The sequence below is a fragment of the Branchiostoma lanceolatum genome, chromosome 7 (genome assembly GCF_035083965.1).
Source record: "Branchiostoma lanceolatum isolate klBraLanc5 chromosome 7, klBraLanc5.hap2, whole genome shotgun sequence".
Lineage (NCBI taxonomy): Eukaryota > Metazoa > Chordata > Leptocardii > Amphioxiformes > Branchiostomatidae > Branchiostoma > Branchiostoma lanceolatum.
The window spans coordinates 18252811-18265834 of record NC_089728.1 but is presented as its reverse complement, the minus strand read 5'-3'; the positions used below and the strand labels follow the sequence as shown (position 1 = coordinate 18265834).

At 39.9% G+C, this 13024-nt stretch overlaps 1 protein-coding gene and 1 long non-coding RNA gene across 2 annotated transcripts; one reads left to right on the top strand and one right to left on the bottom strand.

The window, feature by feature from the left end:
• The first annotated feature begins 79 nt into the window (after positions 1-79).
• Positions 80-7018, top strand: LOC136438019 (uncharacterized). Its single transcript, XM_066432642.1, has 7 exons — positions 80-781; positions 3285-3406; positions 4732-5088; positions 5240-5308; positions 5423-5562; positions 5822-5881; positions 6081-7018. The coding sequence occupies exons 2-7, from the start codon at positions 3346-3348 to the stop codon at positions 6132-6134; spliced, it is 741 nt and encodes a 246-aa protein (XP_066288739.1). The 5' UTR covers positions 80-781; positions 3285-3345; the 3' UTR covers positions 6135-7018.
• LOC136438023 (uncharacterized) lies at positions 6957-11216 on the bottom strand. The gene is made up of 4 exons (XR_010756364.1): positions 11065-11216; positions 9542-9610; positions 8746-8923; positions 6957-8202 (listed from the first exon to the last, which is right to left on the bottom strand). It is a non-coding gene; the product is annotated as an uncharacterized lncRNA (long non-coding RNA).
• Positions 11217-13024: the final 1808 nt, after the last annotated feature.

Here is a 13024-nt window from a genome sequence, read left to right as displayed (position 1 = left end):
ATCTATTTGATGGAAATGGTCATGCAATTTCTATTTAGGTGTTGTCGACATTTTCCTGGTCGTAACCAGGTAAAATGCCGGTCAGTGACCTTTAGTATGTGATCTATGGCGAATATTGGACTTAATTTCAGTCTTCAGAATTTACTTCGCTTTTTGACAGACAAGGACGACGTGGCAACGCACCTATAACTTAATATTTCAACAGTGGCACGTACAGAGGATAAACCCATTTCTACACCTGGGTGGAGTGAGGAAAGTCGTGTAAAGTGCCTTTCCCAATGGCACAACATCGGTGGCGTCAGGGAAATTTGAAGCCGGGACCGCTTAGTTCTAGGCCGAACACCCTGCCGTTAAGACGAATGACCTCAATTGCCTTTAATCAGAATGCGTTGTACCGTTTTTTAGAGTGAACTTAGTCTTCCGAAGCGTTATTGCCGAACGTGTACTTGAACCCGGGTATGTTTATTCTTCCGGTGGCGGTGGTGAACAAAAGGTGGGGAATGCCATGAGTCATACACTTCCGCCAGGACTGTATGCTGCCTCGTGACAAGGATTTCTGTGTCACACACCTAAGCCATTCACTCGAAACCTTCTTGCCTAAGGATTGGAGTCTGAAAACGACACTTTGGGTATTTGGATTCCAAAGGGTCCACTACGAGGATTCAGATCGCAGCCAGTTCAGTGTGATTGTCCTCCTCCCCCCGCTCAACGAGGACGAAGGGGCGTGACCCATGACCGTGCACCTTTTGACAAGCCGTCTGAGACGATTACTGTAAAACAGGTAAGCTCTAGATTTTACTTGACGTAAGTATCAATTGTGCTGCTTGTTTTCATATGCGTGTGAAGTCATTCACAGATACTTTATTTTCCCTGTAGTTTGAGGTCGTTATATCAGCTGTAGGTGAACAGCTGTATGTTATTCGGAAACAAAATGGCGACCGAACTATGAAGTAGCGCTAATTGCTGTACTTTCCTTTGCCTCTAAAAGGGGAGTCACACTTTGTTAGATTATTACTGTTCGTCTATTGTATTGAGTTATCAATGCACTGCCAGAAAACGACGTGAAATATCCTAATATATATAGTCTTTGGCATTCTCTTCGCCTTTACACTGTAAATTAACATGTAAAAACATGTTGTAACATAAAGTTCAGTAAAATGATTCGTTGTCAGTTGGTAGCAACTACAATGTAACGTATCCGATATTGCATTAGGCTGCGTTTTGTAATATAGCACAAACAAATCTACTAGTCAGCAATTGATCCTTTTTTTCTGGTGAACTGCTACAGCGTGGAGAAGTCGTAACCATGCCATGAGTACGGAATCTGATATTACTGAGTTCAAGTCATGGCGTCACAGATGTAAGCACGTCATATGATATCCCGGATCAGGCTGTGGCTAGAACCGCTCTGAAAACTAATGACTACGAACTGTTGTGCACCTTAACTTTATAAGTATATACTGAATGAAATTTCTTGCCAAAGCGTTTGGTTTGTCACAATACTTAAGTCAATACAGTATATACGTCTTGGCCTGTCTACCCAAGACAGGCAGACTACAGTCAGGGCAAGTCAGGACATGTCGCAGTCGTGTTTTTGACTGAATGAAAGCGCGTGTCTGAATGAAGGACATTATAAACGATGACAAGACTTTTAAATGGTGACTTATGTTAACCCCAGCTATATATGTCTGAAGTTAAATATGTTGGTGTTACTAGTATATCATTTTTCTCCAGTTAACATAAAACATCCTCCAGATTAATTTAGGACTAAATATAACACTTTTGACAAATATTTGTATCCCACTACAGCTTACATTTACAAACCTGATATTTTGTGATAAACATGTCATTTAACGGATCATAATGACCCCCAGCGGGAGTCATCACGTGTCGTTGATAATCGAAAAATAAACTGATTTTTTTATTGTTTCAAAGAATCTGAAGTTTTTTGAAAGAATCTGAAGATTTTTCCATAGCATCTGAAGATTTATCAAAGAATCTGAAGACTTTTTAAAAGAAGACTATTTCATATAATCTGAAAATTGTAGTAAGATTGGTCAGAAGGAATATAAAGATTGTTTCACATAACTGTTCTGAGATTGGTCTGAAATTCAGACTGTTACTGACAACCTCAAGATTTCTTTTATGCGATCTTAAAATTTATGTTGGAACTTCCTTTGATTTAGTAATTGTTAATTATTAAATTCAGCGTCCTGAGTATAACAATTACAGTTTATCAAGTATATGCAATCAGTTTGCTGACCTATTCTATAGAAAGAAACCATGAGGTTACTCTCTAAGTAGACTGAGGCTGTTGGGGAACATTTTGACCTTATCATTTGCCCCCCCCCCGCCCCAACAACTGAATAATTGGTCACAATCTTTCCCAACAGCCTCTGCTTGGAGAGTAGATGGGATAGAGTACATTGAATGGTATTACTCACGCAAGCACATTGGATTTTTGTGAATACTTCAATTTACTACACTGGAACTAACAGCACACGACATGTTGGCACCTATCAATGAATGTTAAGTTGCTTTTGCAATGAAAGGATAAAGGTATTCAGCCAGCTGTAACATAATGTCAACGGTGTTCAGTTTAATCATTAATCAAACGCTACTACGAGCTTGTAAAAGAGTCAGCTACCATGTTTAAAAGAGCACCGTTACAGTAATAAAATACTACTGTAACAGTATTACATGTCGGTGATTTGCGAGAAAAAATAATGACTTGCCATGTCACCAAGGGCCTTTTATTTGATATTGCCATTCAAAAATCAACAGAATGATAGCAGTTACAAATTTATTCCATTACGTTGGCCAGAGATATTGAAAATCGATTTCTAAATATTTTACTCATGTTGTAGCTATTAGCATTCGCAGCATTCACCACACACACACACACACACACACACACACACACACACACACACACACACACACACACACACACAAACACACACACACACACACACACAAACACACACAAACACACACACACACACACATACAAGTACAGGCCTCCAAAGCACAGCACAAATTTATAATAATGGATCACCTTTAGAGGCAAACTGGTGTCATGTTCGTCTTCAGAATACTACTATAAGACATTCACTGTCAATCTTACAATCCTGTAGATCAAGTATCAGCTGCTATGTAATTCCAGACGGAACACATTTGCATTAACAAGGCGTGTCACCTACTACACCACTGTGTAAACAATGCTTGGTATTTGTTTGCAAAGTCGACGTCACTGACCTCTGGCATGCATACCGGTTCAACAGGTGTACCTGAACCGGAAGTACATTATTTGCCGAGACCAACCTTCTTGCCGAGACGAGGGTAATGATGGCAGCGCTCACGGTCGCTGTCGGTCTGCTATTAGGGACAATCGCCACGATTTCAGGTATTGCGACAGGGATCGTTAACTTTTTCAAAATGTCAATAAGGTGTCAATGATACAATTTTTTGGTGGTAGGGCATGGACAAACTTGTATTGGAAAGTCCCCCGGAAGGACCTGTTTTTGGTATGTAATTAACGTGATCACGTCCGCATAATGAACTTTTGACAAGTTTGTTATCGACAGGTGTATTATGTTCAGCTTTCTGGCCATATTGCAAGGTACCATTTATTGTACGTTGGAGTAAAAACGATGTTGATGTTGGGAAACTTCAGTACAGTTATGGTGTTGTGTACATTTTATGTCACCACAGAAAGGTTTCTGAAAGACAGGAAGTACAATGTAGTAGTTGCTTCATTAGGTCTATATCTCAACTGTCTACTAGCAGATATTCGAACATTATTATCATTGATCTTCCATTCTGTTGTTTCATGCCGACATAAAGGGACAAATTGGTAAGCATACAAGCTTTGCCCGCTGGTGCACCTGCTCTATGGCTACGTAAACAATAGTATTTGACTCTCGCTAAAATTACGTTCAAAGCTATATCGTGTGTCAGGTCCAAACATGTGTGTATGTATGTATGTGTATGTGTGTGTGTGTGTGTGTGTGTGTGTGTGTGTGTGTGTGTGTGTGTATGTGTGTGTGTGTGTGTGTGTGTGTGTGTGTGTGTGTTTGTGTATGCGTGTGTGTAAGCATGTGTGAATATGTGTGTGTTTGTTTGTTTGTGCACATGTGTAAGCATGTGTGTGTGTGTGCATTTCTTTGTCTGTGTGCATTTTTGCGTTGTGTGTCTGTGTTTGTGTGTGTGTGTTAGTGTGTTTGTATGTGTATGTGTACTTGCGTGTGTTTGTATGTGTGTATTTGTGTATCTGTGTGTGTGTGTGAATGTGTGTGTGTATATGTGTGTATGTGTACATGTGTGTAAGTGAGTGTGTAAGTGTGTCTGTGTGTGTATATGTGTGTGTGTGTATGTGTGTATTATGTATATTTATTGGTGTGTCTGTGTCTGTACAATGTATGTATGTGTGTATGTATGAATGTGTTTGTGTGTATGTATGTATGTATGTGTGTGGGGGGGGGAGGGAGGGTATGTGTGGGGGGGTGGGCTTGGGTGTCAGTGTGTGTGTGTGTGTCTGTGTGTATCTGTGTGTGTGTGTGTCTGTATTTGTGTGTGTGTGTCTGTGTACGTGTGTGTGTCTGTGTGTGCGCCTGGGTCGGTGTGGCTGGGTGGGTGACTGTGTTACAACTGTAATGACAAAACAAACAACAGCTGAAAATTCTATACAGCTAATTATTGATTAATCATTCTTAATCAATTCGTTTACAGACGGAGCTCGAGCACCAACATTCGTCCAACACCCGCCCTCCACGGTACGAGGGACTCGGGGGGACAACCTACTTCTCACCGTTGTTGTTAACGGTACTGATGAACTTGACCCTATCGTGATTCAGGGGCCAAATCCCATAACCGGCTCTAATAAGCTAGTGCCAATTTTTGAGCGAGGAACTGGACAGGAAAACCCCCATGAGCCTTTCAAAGGTAACTTTTCAGTCAGCACTGACTGGTCTGGAGGAGTCACAGTCGTGAATATGACGATACTTGATGTTCAGTCAGGAGACGAAGGAACGTATATGTTCAGTATGGCGTTCCACGCAGGACCAGGTATAAACGTGACTGTGAATGGTGGGTATACACAATAATTATTCTCTTCTCTTCTCTGAATTTACTTTGAGTTTTCAAAATCTATATCGTCTTAGTTAGTTTGGAATTATCCTCGGAAATACAAACACTTCCTTCCATATAATAACAGCTGATTCCTTTCTGTACAAAACAGAGCTGAACGGTCACAATGATGGTGTCACTGTCAACACAACTGTCACGGGAAGTAAAGTCAACACCACGGGTAAGTGAATTGAAAATGGATAAAAGCATCACTCACGAATTTATTTGTCAAAATTGTAGGCACATATTACTGTCTCTCTCTCAACACTCGATGTATGTTTATCGTCTGTTGTAGAATCAACAGGCTCCGGCGAAGGACTGACAGGCGGGGCCATTGCCGGCATAGTCATAGGGCTGGTCATCGCTGCAATGGCCGTTGCTGGCATCTACCTCTACAAACGGCGGAACTCAGGAATCCCTCCCCCAGACCCTCAGGTAACTATTTCTCCCCGATATAAGCTTATGTTGGCAAAGAGTGATCATTTATTAACAACGCATTCTATTTTTAGACTGCTTTATTTGTCATATTCGCTTTAATCATTTCATGCCTCACAGGCGCATTCTTTCAAATGACTAGCTATTTCTCTATGAACTTTACCTCATAATTGTGCCTAAATGGGATCTAAATGTTAAGTGCCAGAGAACCAAACTATTAAAGTAAACTTACTTAAACTACATGTTCATTCTACGACAGATAGTGTACGTCCCTGTAGACAAGGAGGCCCATGACAACGGGGATGTTCCCGGTGCACAGGTATGTTTACAACTTAGAATAAAGAGATTATACCCCCCTCCCCCTTAGAAAATATACATATTATACAAGTTGAAATTGTAGTTGTATAAGTGTCTCAAGTTAATCTTGGCGACTTTTAATGAAACATTATTGAGTAGAAAACTACCGTGTAGATAAATGATGAAGAAGCAAATTACGGAAACACTTTGATTATGTTTAGGAGCCGAATGGTGTTGGCAGACATGGGAGAGAGGACGGACCTGAAGAAGTGTGAACGTTAACGTAGTGTAACTATATTATTTACCAAACAGTATGTTGTACAGAGCTTAGAATAGTATACGAGTTCCTTAGAATAGTATTTTATGAGAAAATATAAATTCTGATGGAAGTCACACCTTAACAAACCAGCCAGACGAACAATACTGGACTTTTCCATTGTATAATCGGCTATCAGAGCTTGAGACCTCTCTTTTGTACTGTGTGGTAGGATACATATTTCTTGTATTTGTCCAGGGCGTTCACCTCAGTTATCAGGCTTGATAAAGTATGTGGTATGTGGTGGCACATTACGAAACATGTTCCTAATTGGTATGTATGTATACAGTTGAAGCCTTACAGTTCCTTATATGTGCAAAGCAGCTTAGATCATTAGAAAGAAGTACAAGTGTGACATTGTAGTAGACTCCATTTCATGCATATGGCAGCTGTTATCCTCGCGTTAAATAGGTATCCTACAACACTAGCTATACTTAGTTACTCTAAGAATAAGGTAAAGCATATGAGGATCAAGCAATAGAAGCTGCTACACTTTTTGTCTCTATCTACCCAAGTTTAGGGTTACTTAAGGTTAGCGGTTAGCACTTTTGTTTTTGTATTTACTAACTAACCCCTTCTTAACATTTTAAACGCGACTGGCTTGTCCCGGGAAAGATATCACTGCGACCTATGTCTGATAATGTAAGGCTTCTTACGTTGCGTCTTGACATCAGTATTTCATCATATGACCAGATATAGCAGGGAATCCTGCTGTCTGAGCTGTGTAACTGTTCTGATATAAGCAGTCTGTAAGACAGCAGAAAAAAAAGACATCGTGGTGTTGCATTAGGTAAGACACTGTATTTGAATTATTGAACAATATACATTTGTACGGCTTCTCAATCCATTGTGTGGTGTCTTCTTTGTTTTCAAAGCAATACTGCCCTTGTTAACATATAGTTTACAACTTTCACCTTCCCAAGATACCATATATACGATTGTTGAATATGCTTTTATAGTGGTAAATGGCAACGGCGATCTGTATACAATGATTATGTGTTTCAAACTAAATACAACCCAATAAAAACATATATATTATAGTAGACCAGTGTAGTCTGGATAAATTTTCCAAATTAACAGTGGAATAATGCATTGAATTAAACTTTCGTCAAGATATGGAACACTTACAATTGGTCAATGTACATCAATTAAAAGTTTTTGATATAGATATGAACGCATGGCCACTTATACCTCCCTCTCAAAGATAAGCCCCATACATTCAGTTTACAATGTTATATTCAACTTTCCCACCTGCTTCATACCCATTCAGTCCAGCTGTACAAGTAGATGTGCAGAATGTGAGAACCTTTCTTCCAAGCAATACCATAATTATATACCCTGTTGCTACTCATTGCTAGCTAGATACATAATTTAGAAACTACTTCAACGGAAGAAGTTTAAAAACATATAATATATTATATGCATCATAGATGGCGCTGCCAGTTATGTTTGCAGTTATATTAATTACCAAAATTAATATATATAAACATAGGACCTTCGATGACATACAAGAATCACCTTGGCATTTCTATGGCAGTGCAAATAGCTGAATGTCATGTCTTTGTCTAGGTTAACAGACACAGGTACTGGCATACTGACAAGATGAACGATAATGATGATGTTCATTGCGTTGGGTTGCCAACTGTACCACCCCTTGGCGATATTAATAATGACAGAAATTCTGTTAGAAAACATCAAAAATCAGTCTTGCCTCAAGGCATATAATTTGTAACGTCACCAGGACATTCACTGGTAACGCATAATTTTCAATATCGAATGTCAACTACTAGTATCACAGACAATTCAGCACGAAGCACTGCATAATCAATGTGATCAGATATTTCGTAGAGAAAACGTACATGTTTGAAGCAGCGCTTGTAGCTCTGTCCTTAATAGTAAGAGTGGCTTCGGCAGGGTCTTGTCGCACCTCCCTTACCCAACACCGGAATCTCCCGTCGTCTGCCTTGCTGGCATTGGTGATGTGGAGATTGTACTCACCTTCAGAGGGGTCACCGACAATTGTGTACCTGTCGCACGACAGGAAGACAGACTTAAGACCATCGTCAAATATTGGAGGTATTTACTATAATTCAATTGCAGAATCGAATTTTGTAGAGCACGGGTCATCTCCTAACACATCATTCGTAGGCTCAGACTTTCTAGTATGATTTTACATTATTGACTCTTCACCTCCTGTAGTAACTGGACTTTAAGACTGAGCATGATCCTATCATCTGCTTGTAGATTAGGAGTAAGCAAAGGTGGTACAACAGCGATGTGGTACAACGTAAACAGAACATAGCAGCATTTAGCAATGAGGTACCAAAACTATTGATATGCACTATCAAAAAGTACGTGTATGAAGAGTATCCCTTTTGTTACTCTCCAAGCAGAGGTTGGTGGGGCAGATCGTCACCGTTTTATCATATTGCCGTGTTTTTCGCTAGTCCCATGGTGACGATCTGCCCCACCAACCTATGCTTGGAGAGTACCCTTTTGTCACATAATATGGTCAAGAACGCAATACACACCAGAACATTTTGTAATTTTCTAAGGGTGATTCTATGTACCTTGGGTGGCCAGAGGTCCTTCCCTCTGTCCTAAAGTGATAGTTTGGTGGACCGAACCACTTGACTGAAGTGTCGTTGGTGATGTTTTCGACGCTGCAGTTTAGGGTGACTTTGTCCCCCTCCACTACAGTGGTGTCTCTGGGGACTTCGGTGTACCGGGCTTGTTGCCCCTTAATCTCTATAGATATGTTGAAAAAGCCGAATCAGTACTAATTTGCACGCACAGAAGCACACACACACAGGCACGTACACATGCACACACATACACACACAGAGACGTGTACACTTACACACACCACATTTGAGCATAATGCAAGACACAAAAGGGGAGCATATGATAATATCCTTCCATAAAATTTTACCCTTCCCGTTTAACAGACATATTTAATTTTATTAGATATATCTGACGCGTCACGTACCACACTGGCGAACACCTATTTTGGAGCATGAGAACCAAAGAATGGGCGGGGCTACAAGCAAAATGTAGGACTGTGACGGGTTGACATTATAATGTTTGCAGTGTCATATGTCAGACGTCTTTGAATGAACAGGAGGACCTGTTCAACCACCGAAATGAAAAGAAGATTGACTTGGGGTCAGGGTCTGGCCAAATATGCCAATTACCAGACAGTGTAAATACAAACGTACACGCGATTCCTATAAGCTCAAAAGCTCAAAATGTTCAGTTCCTGCTTACGCCATTACCAATAGACTGCAACATGGACATCTACTAGAGAGTAACAGACGCTTTTGTTTTTGTACCTTACTTAGTTTCTTAGTGTGTGCATTACTTTACCTGGCGAAAGAAATGCCAACAGAACTGCTAAGTGCAGTGTCACGAACGTCATTTTGCACCATGGCACACCTGTGACAAACACAACGCACTTTTAGTTACCTTTACCAGTTCTCGTATATCGCGCAACTAATGTAATGTAATCATCATTTCTCTGCGCCCAACTCATTCACGGACCAAAGAGCACCGACAGTCTCTCCCTTGTGGTTTTTCTAAACACAGTGAGAACGTGTGGTGTTATAGACATGTTAGTATAGCATATGGGAGTACCCCTGGCTAAAACCTTTGCACTGTGCTAGACTCAGTTGGTGTTTGTTACTTGTTCATCATTATCAATAATACACCCTTACATCACACATGCAGTGAAAACATCATACCATAAACGCAGGGCTGGCTATGTATGACTGTTTTTTACTGTGCAAAATCTTACGTTGATCCTGTAACATACATGATAAATATATACGATATTTACTAGATATATTCAGGATATCACTGTAAAGCACTGTTCTGGTCAAACCTGGCTTAATAATATAGATATGAATATATAAATGTGCATAACTCTTCTCTAAGCATAGCTCACTCACACTCTCATGTCTAGAAAGTTGAAGATTAACATTATTGCTTCTCCGACTTCCTTTCCTGGCCATCTTGTCGTCGGACGCTGGATCAAGTAGAGACCTCTGCATGATTCGTCTTTATTGGTCAGGAATTGACTTCACCCTCCTCATTCTCCATGTATATGTAGTTAACTACATGCAATGTAAGCTTTCTGGTCCACCTACCCTGGGAAATATGACGATATCAAGGTTCTCGCAGTTGGACGACTGTTTGTAGTATTGATATATCAGGTAGCATAGACAATCATCTGTAGTTAGTTCGTCTTCTGTTTGATGTTGTAACAGCTACCGTGTCCAATGACACTCAAACACAACTTGAGAAATGAATCTACATATGAGCTATTAGAATCTCAACTATGTTTATTTACTTTCATTTTCGAGCCACAAAAGGCTGTTTGTCATCCCTGTTTACTTTTACTTTCATCGTGGCCAGAGAACTCTTTCGTTTTTGGTACAATTCAATGACACATCATTTGTATATTGCTACAATCTCCGAAGTAACATTTACTCAAAGCTATCGTCCTAAATGGGTTTCTTAAAAGGATTTTGTTCGATGAATATTGTTGTTCACACAAAAAAGTATTGCCTTCTTAATCGCTGTGCCATTGTAGTATATTCTAGTAATGTCGGTTTTAACAATTCAATACAGCCATATCTTACATGGCCATATGTTAACATTAATAACACGGTGTAATTGATTGTGGTCGACAAAATCTCGCCTGTGGCTAGTTTTGTGGTTCCCAAACAAAACATGAGCTGACATATGATACAGTCTAAACGAGAAGTCTCTTTGCAGAACAGCGGTGGGCAAACAATAATATTGACCACCTGGAAGGCCGCTATTTGAAAGGCTACGCCCTCCTCGGAGCAAAACACGGTGTACGTGTGGTTTAAGAACCGTGTACTGACCGTAAACAGTACCGGACCTCTCCCGTTGTCTTCCCAGGACGTCCTGTTGGACAACACCTGCTGATAGTACTAAAATGCACCTCAGAATTTCACTTTGGATAAACTGACACTGCCCCCTTACTACCAGGACGGTCTTACTTGTTTTTCCTCCCTGGGCACCAAAACATAGACTGATCAAATGAAAAAAGGGGTGTGTGTTTTCTTTTCGACTGACATTGTCATTCCATACTTGTAGATTACGTATATCTATATTTCCCTTCGCGTTATAGTCTAAGGTCTGCACTTAAGGAACCCGGAAATGGCGATACTTTACTAATTTGGAACTTGAATAACTCCCGTCTGAGCCTACACTTGCACTCACTCTATTTGGTACGCCCTACATTGTATGACGTAATGCGACCCTATTAGGTCACAGGCGCAGGTATGATGTTTACACACTGCATCGTCCACTTCACGGTGTAGGTCATAACCTGTACGTTCCACATTGTGAGTTCTCACACAAACACTCATTCCTAGAGCCCTTGTATTGATTACATTATAATCTTATTAGCAAATCAACAGTCAGGTGCGATTTCCTCACGTAAACAACCTGCCTGGTGTAGATTATGTTACATTACCTAGACAAGGGCCAACGTCCGAGAGTCTGACGCAATATCAACGCCCTTCTGTTTTCTGCACATGTAGTTGAACACAGCCTAGCCAGACATGTACGCCATTTCTCTAGTGCTTCTATGATGTCGACCCAAGTGGACCCTTTCTGATCAACAAGCAGATGCAAGGATCCGGTTCATTTTCAGTGTATAACGCCTGATTTTTGGCAACATTTTAAGTACTCCTTTCTAGTACTGCACTTTTTTCTACGATTCATCTCCTCCTACATAACAAATTAGACTCTCTGGTGTGTATTCTTTCAATTCCATTCATCAAGGTTAATACTTCTATCAGTATTAAAATGGTCAAACGCAGGTATTGCTATAGGAAATGTATACGATATATTATAAACGTTATACACAGTGTGTTGGTTGGCACATTAGTAAACTGTTTCTAGACAAATTGATAAGTCTAAGAAACGTTTCGATGGGAATATTTTATTTTGTGGTTAGTTTCTCTCAATCCATTAGCTCCTAGCTGTGTCATAATAAGGATTAATCCGATGCACCCCCCTCCAGCTGAGTGACGACGACAACAATTCACCTGTACGAGCAGCTATAACGCATCTAACTGTAACTAACTTTATTTAAGTAGAATGAAAGTATCTGTTTGTGTTATAATAACTATCTAAGATCGATCTCAATTGTGTATTTGTTAATACTGACACGAAAATACACCATGCATTGTTAGGTATGTGTACCAATGTTGTATATGACTCCAGGAAGAGTAGTGAGTACAAATGTGTACTCACTAATGGAGTCGTTTTATCAATAAACAATAAACAATAATAGGTAACGGTTTCTGAAAGTGCATTTCGGCACTACAGAGCTTTAATATTGCTTGTGTTGATATCGACTTATTACATTACACCAGCTGCTAACATTAGAAGACCGAACAAGAATGTTGCAATACCTCATGCCACCACTAGAGGCTGCTGTATACACGTGCACTGAGGAAGACGCACACATATGTTATAAACACTGGCTGGATTGTCATAACATGAAAACAATATAATTTTAATGCACATAGTCACACAAAAGAATGCTAAGAAAGCTTGACAACTCCATGCAGAGTGCAGTTACAAATTAACACATTATAAGAAATGAAACGAATAATAACTACAAAGTTAATACATTTGGAGACATTATTGCACTTCTAACAAGACTGTATATTGTATGAAAACGAGCGTCAGTCTCTGTTAAAATCTATTCAGCTTGACAAGAGATGTAAGACAATATCAAAGCAGGATAATTTTAGATACTTGATGTCATGCAAAGAGGTGAATGTAATGGATGAAGTCCGTATTTAT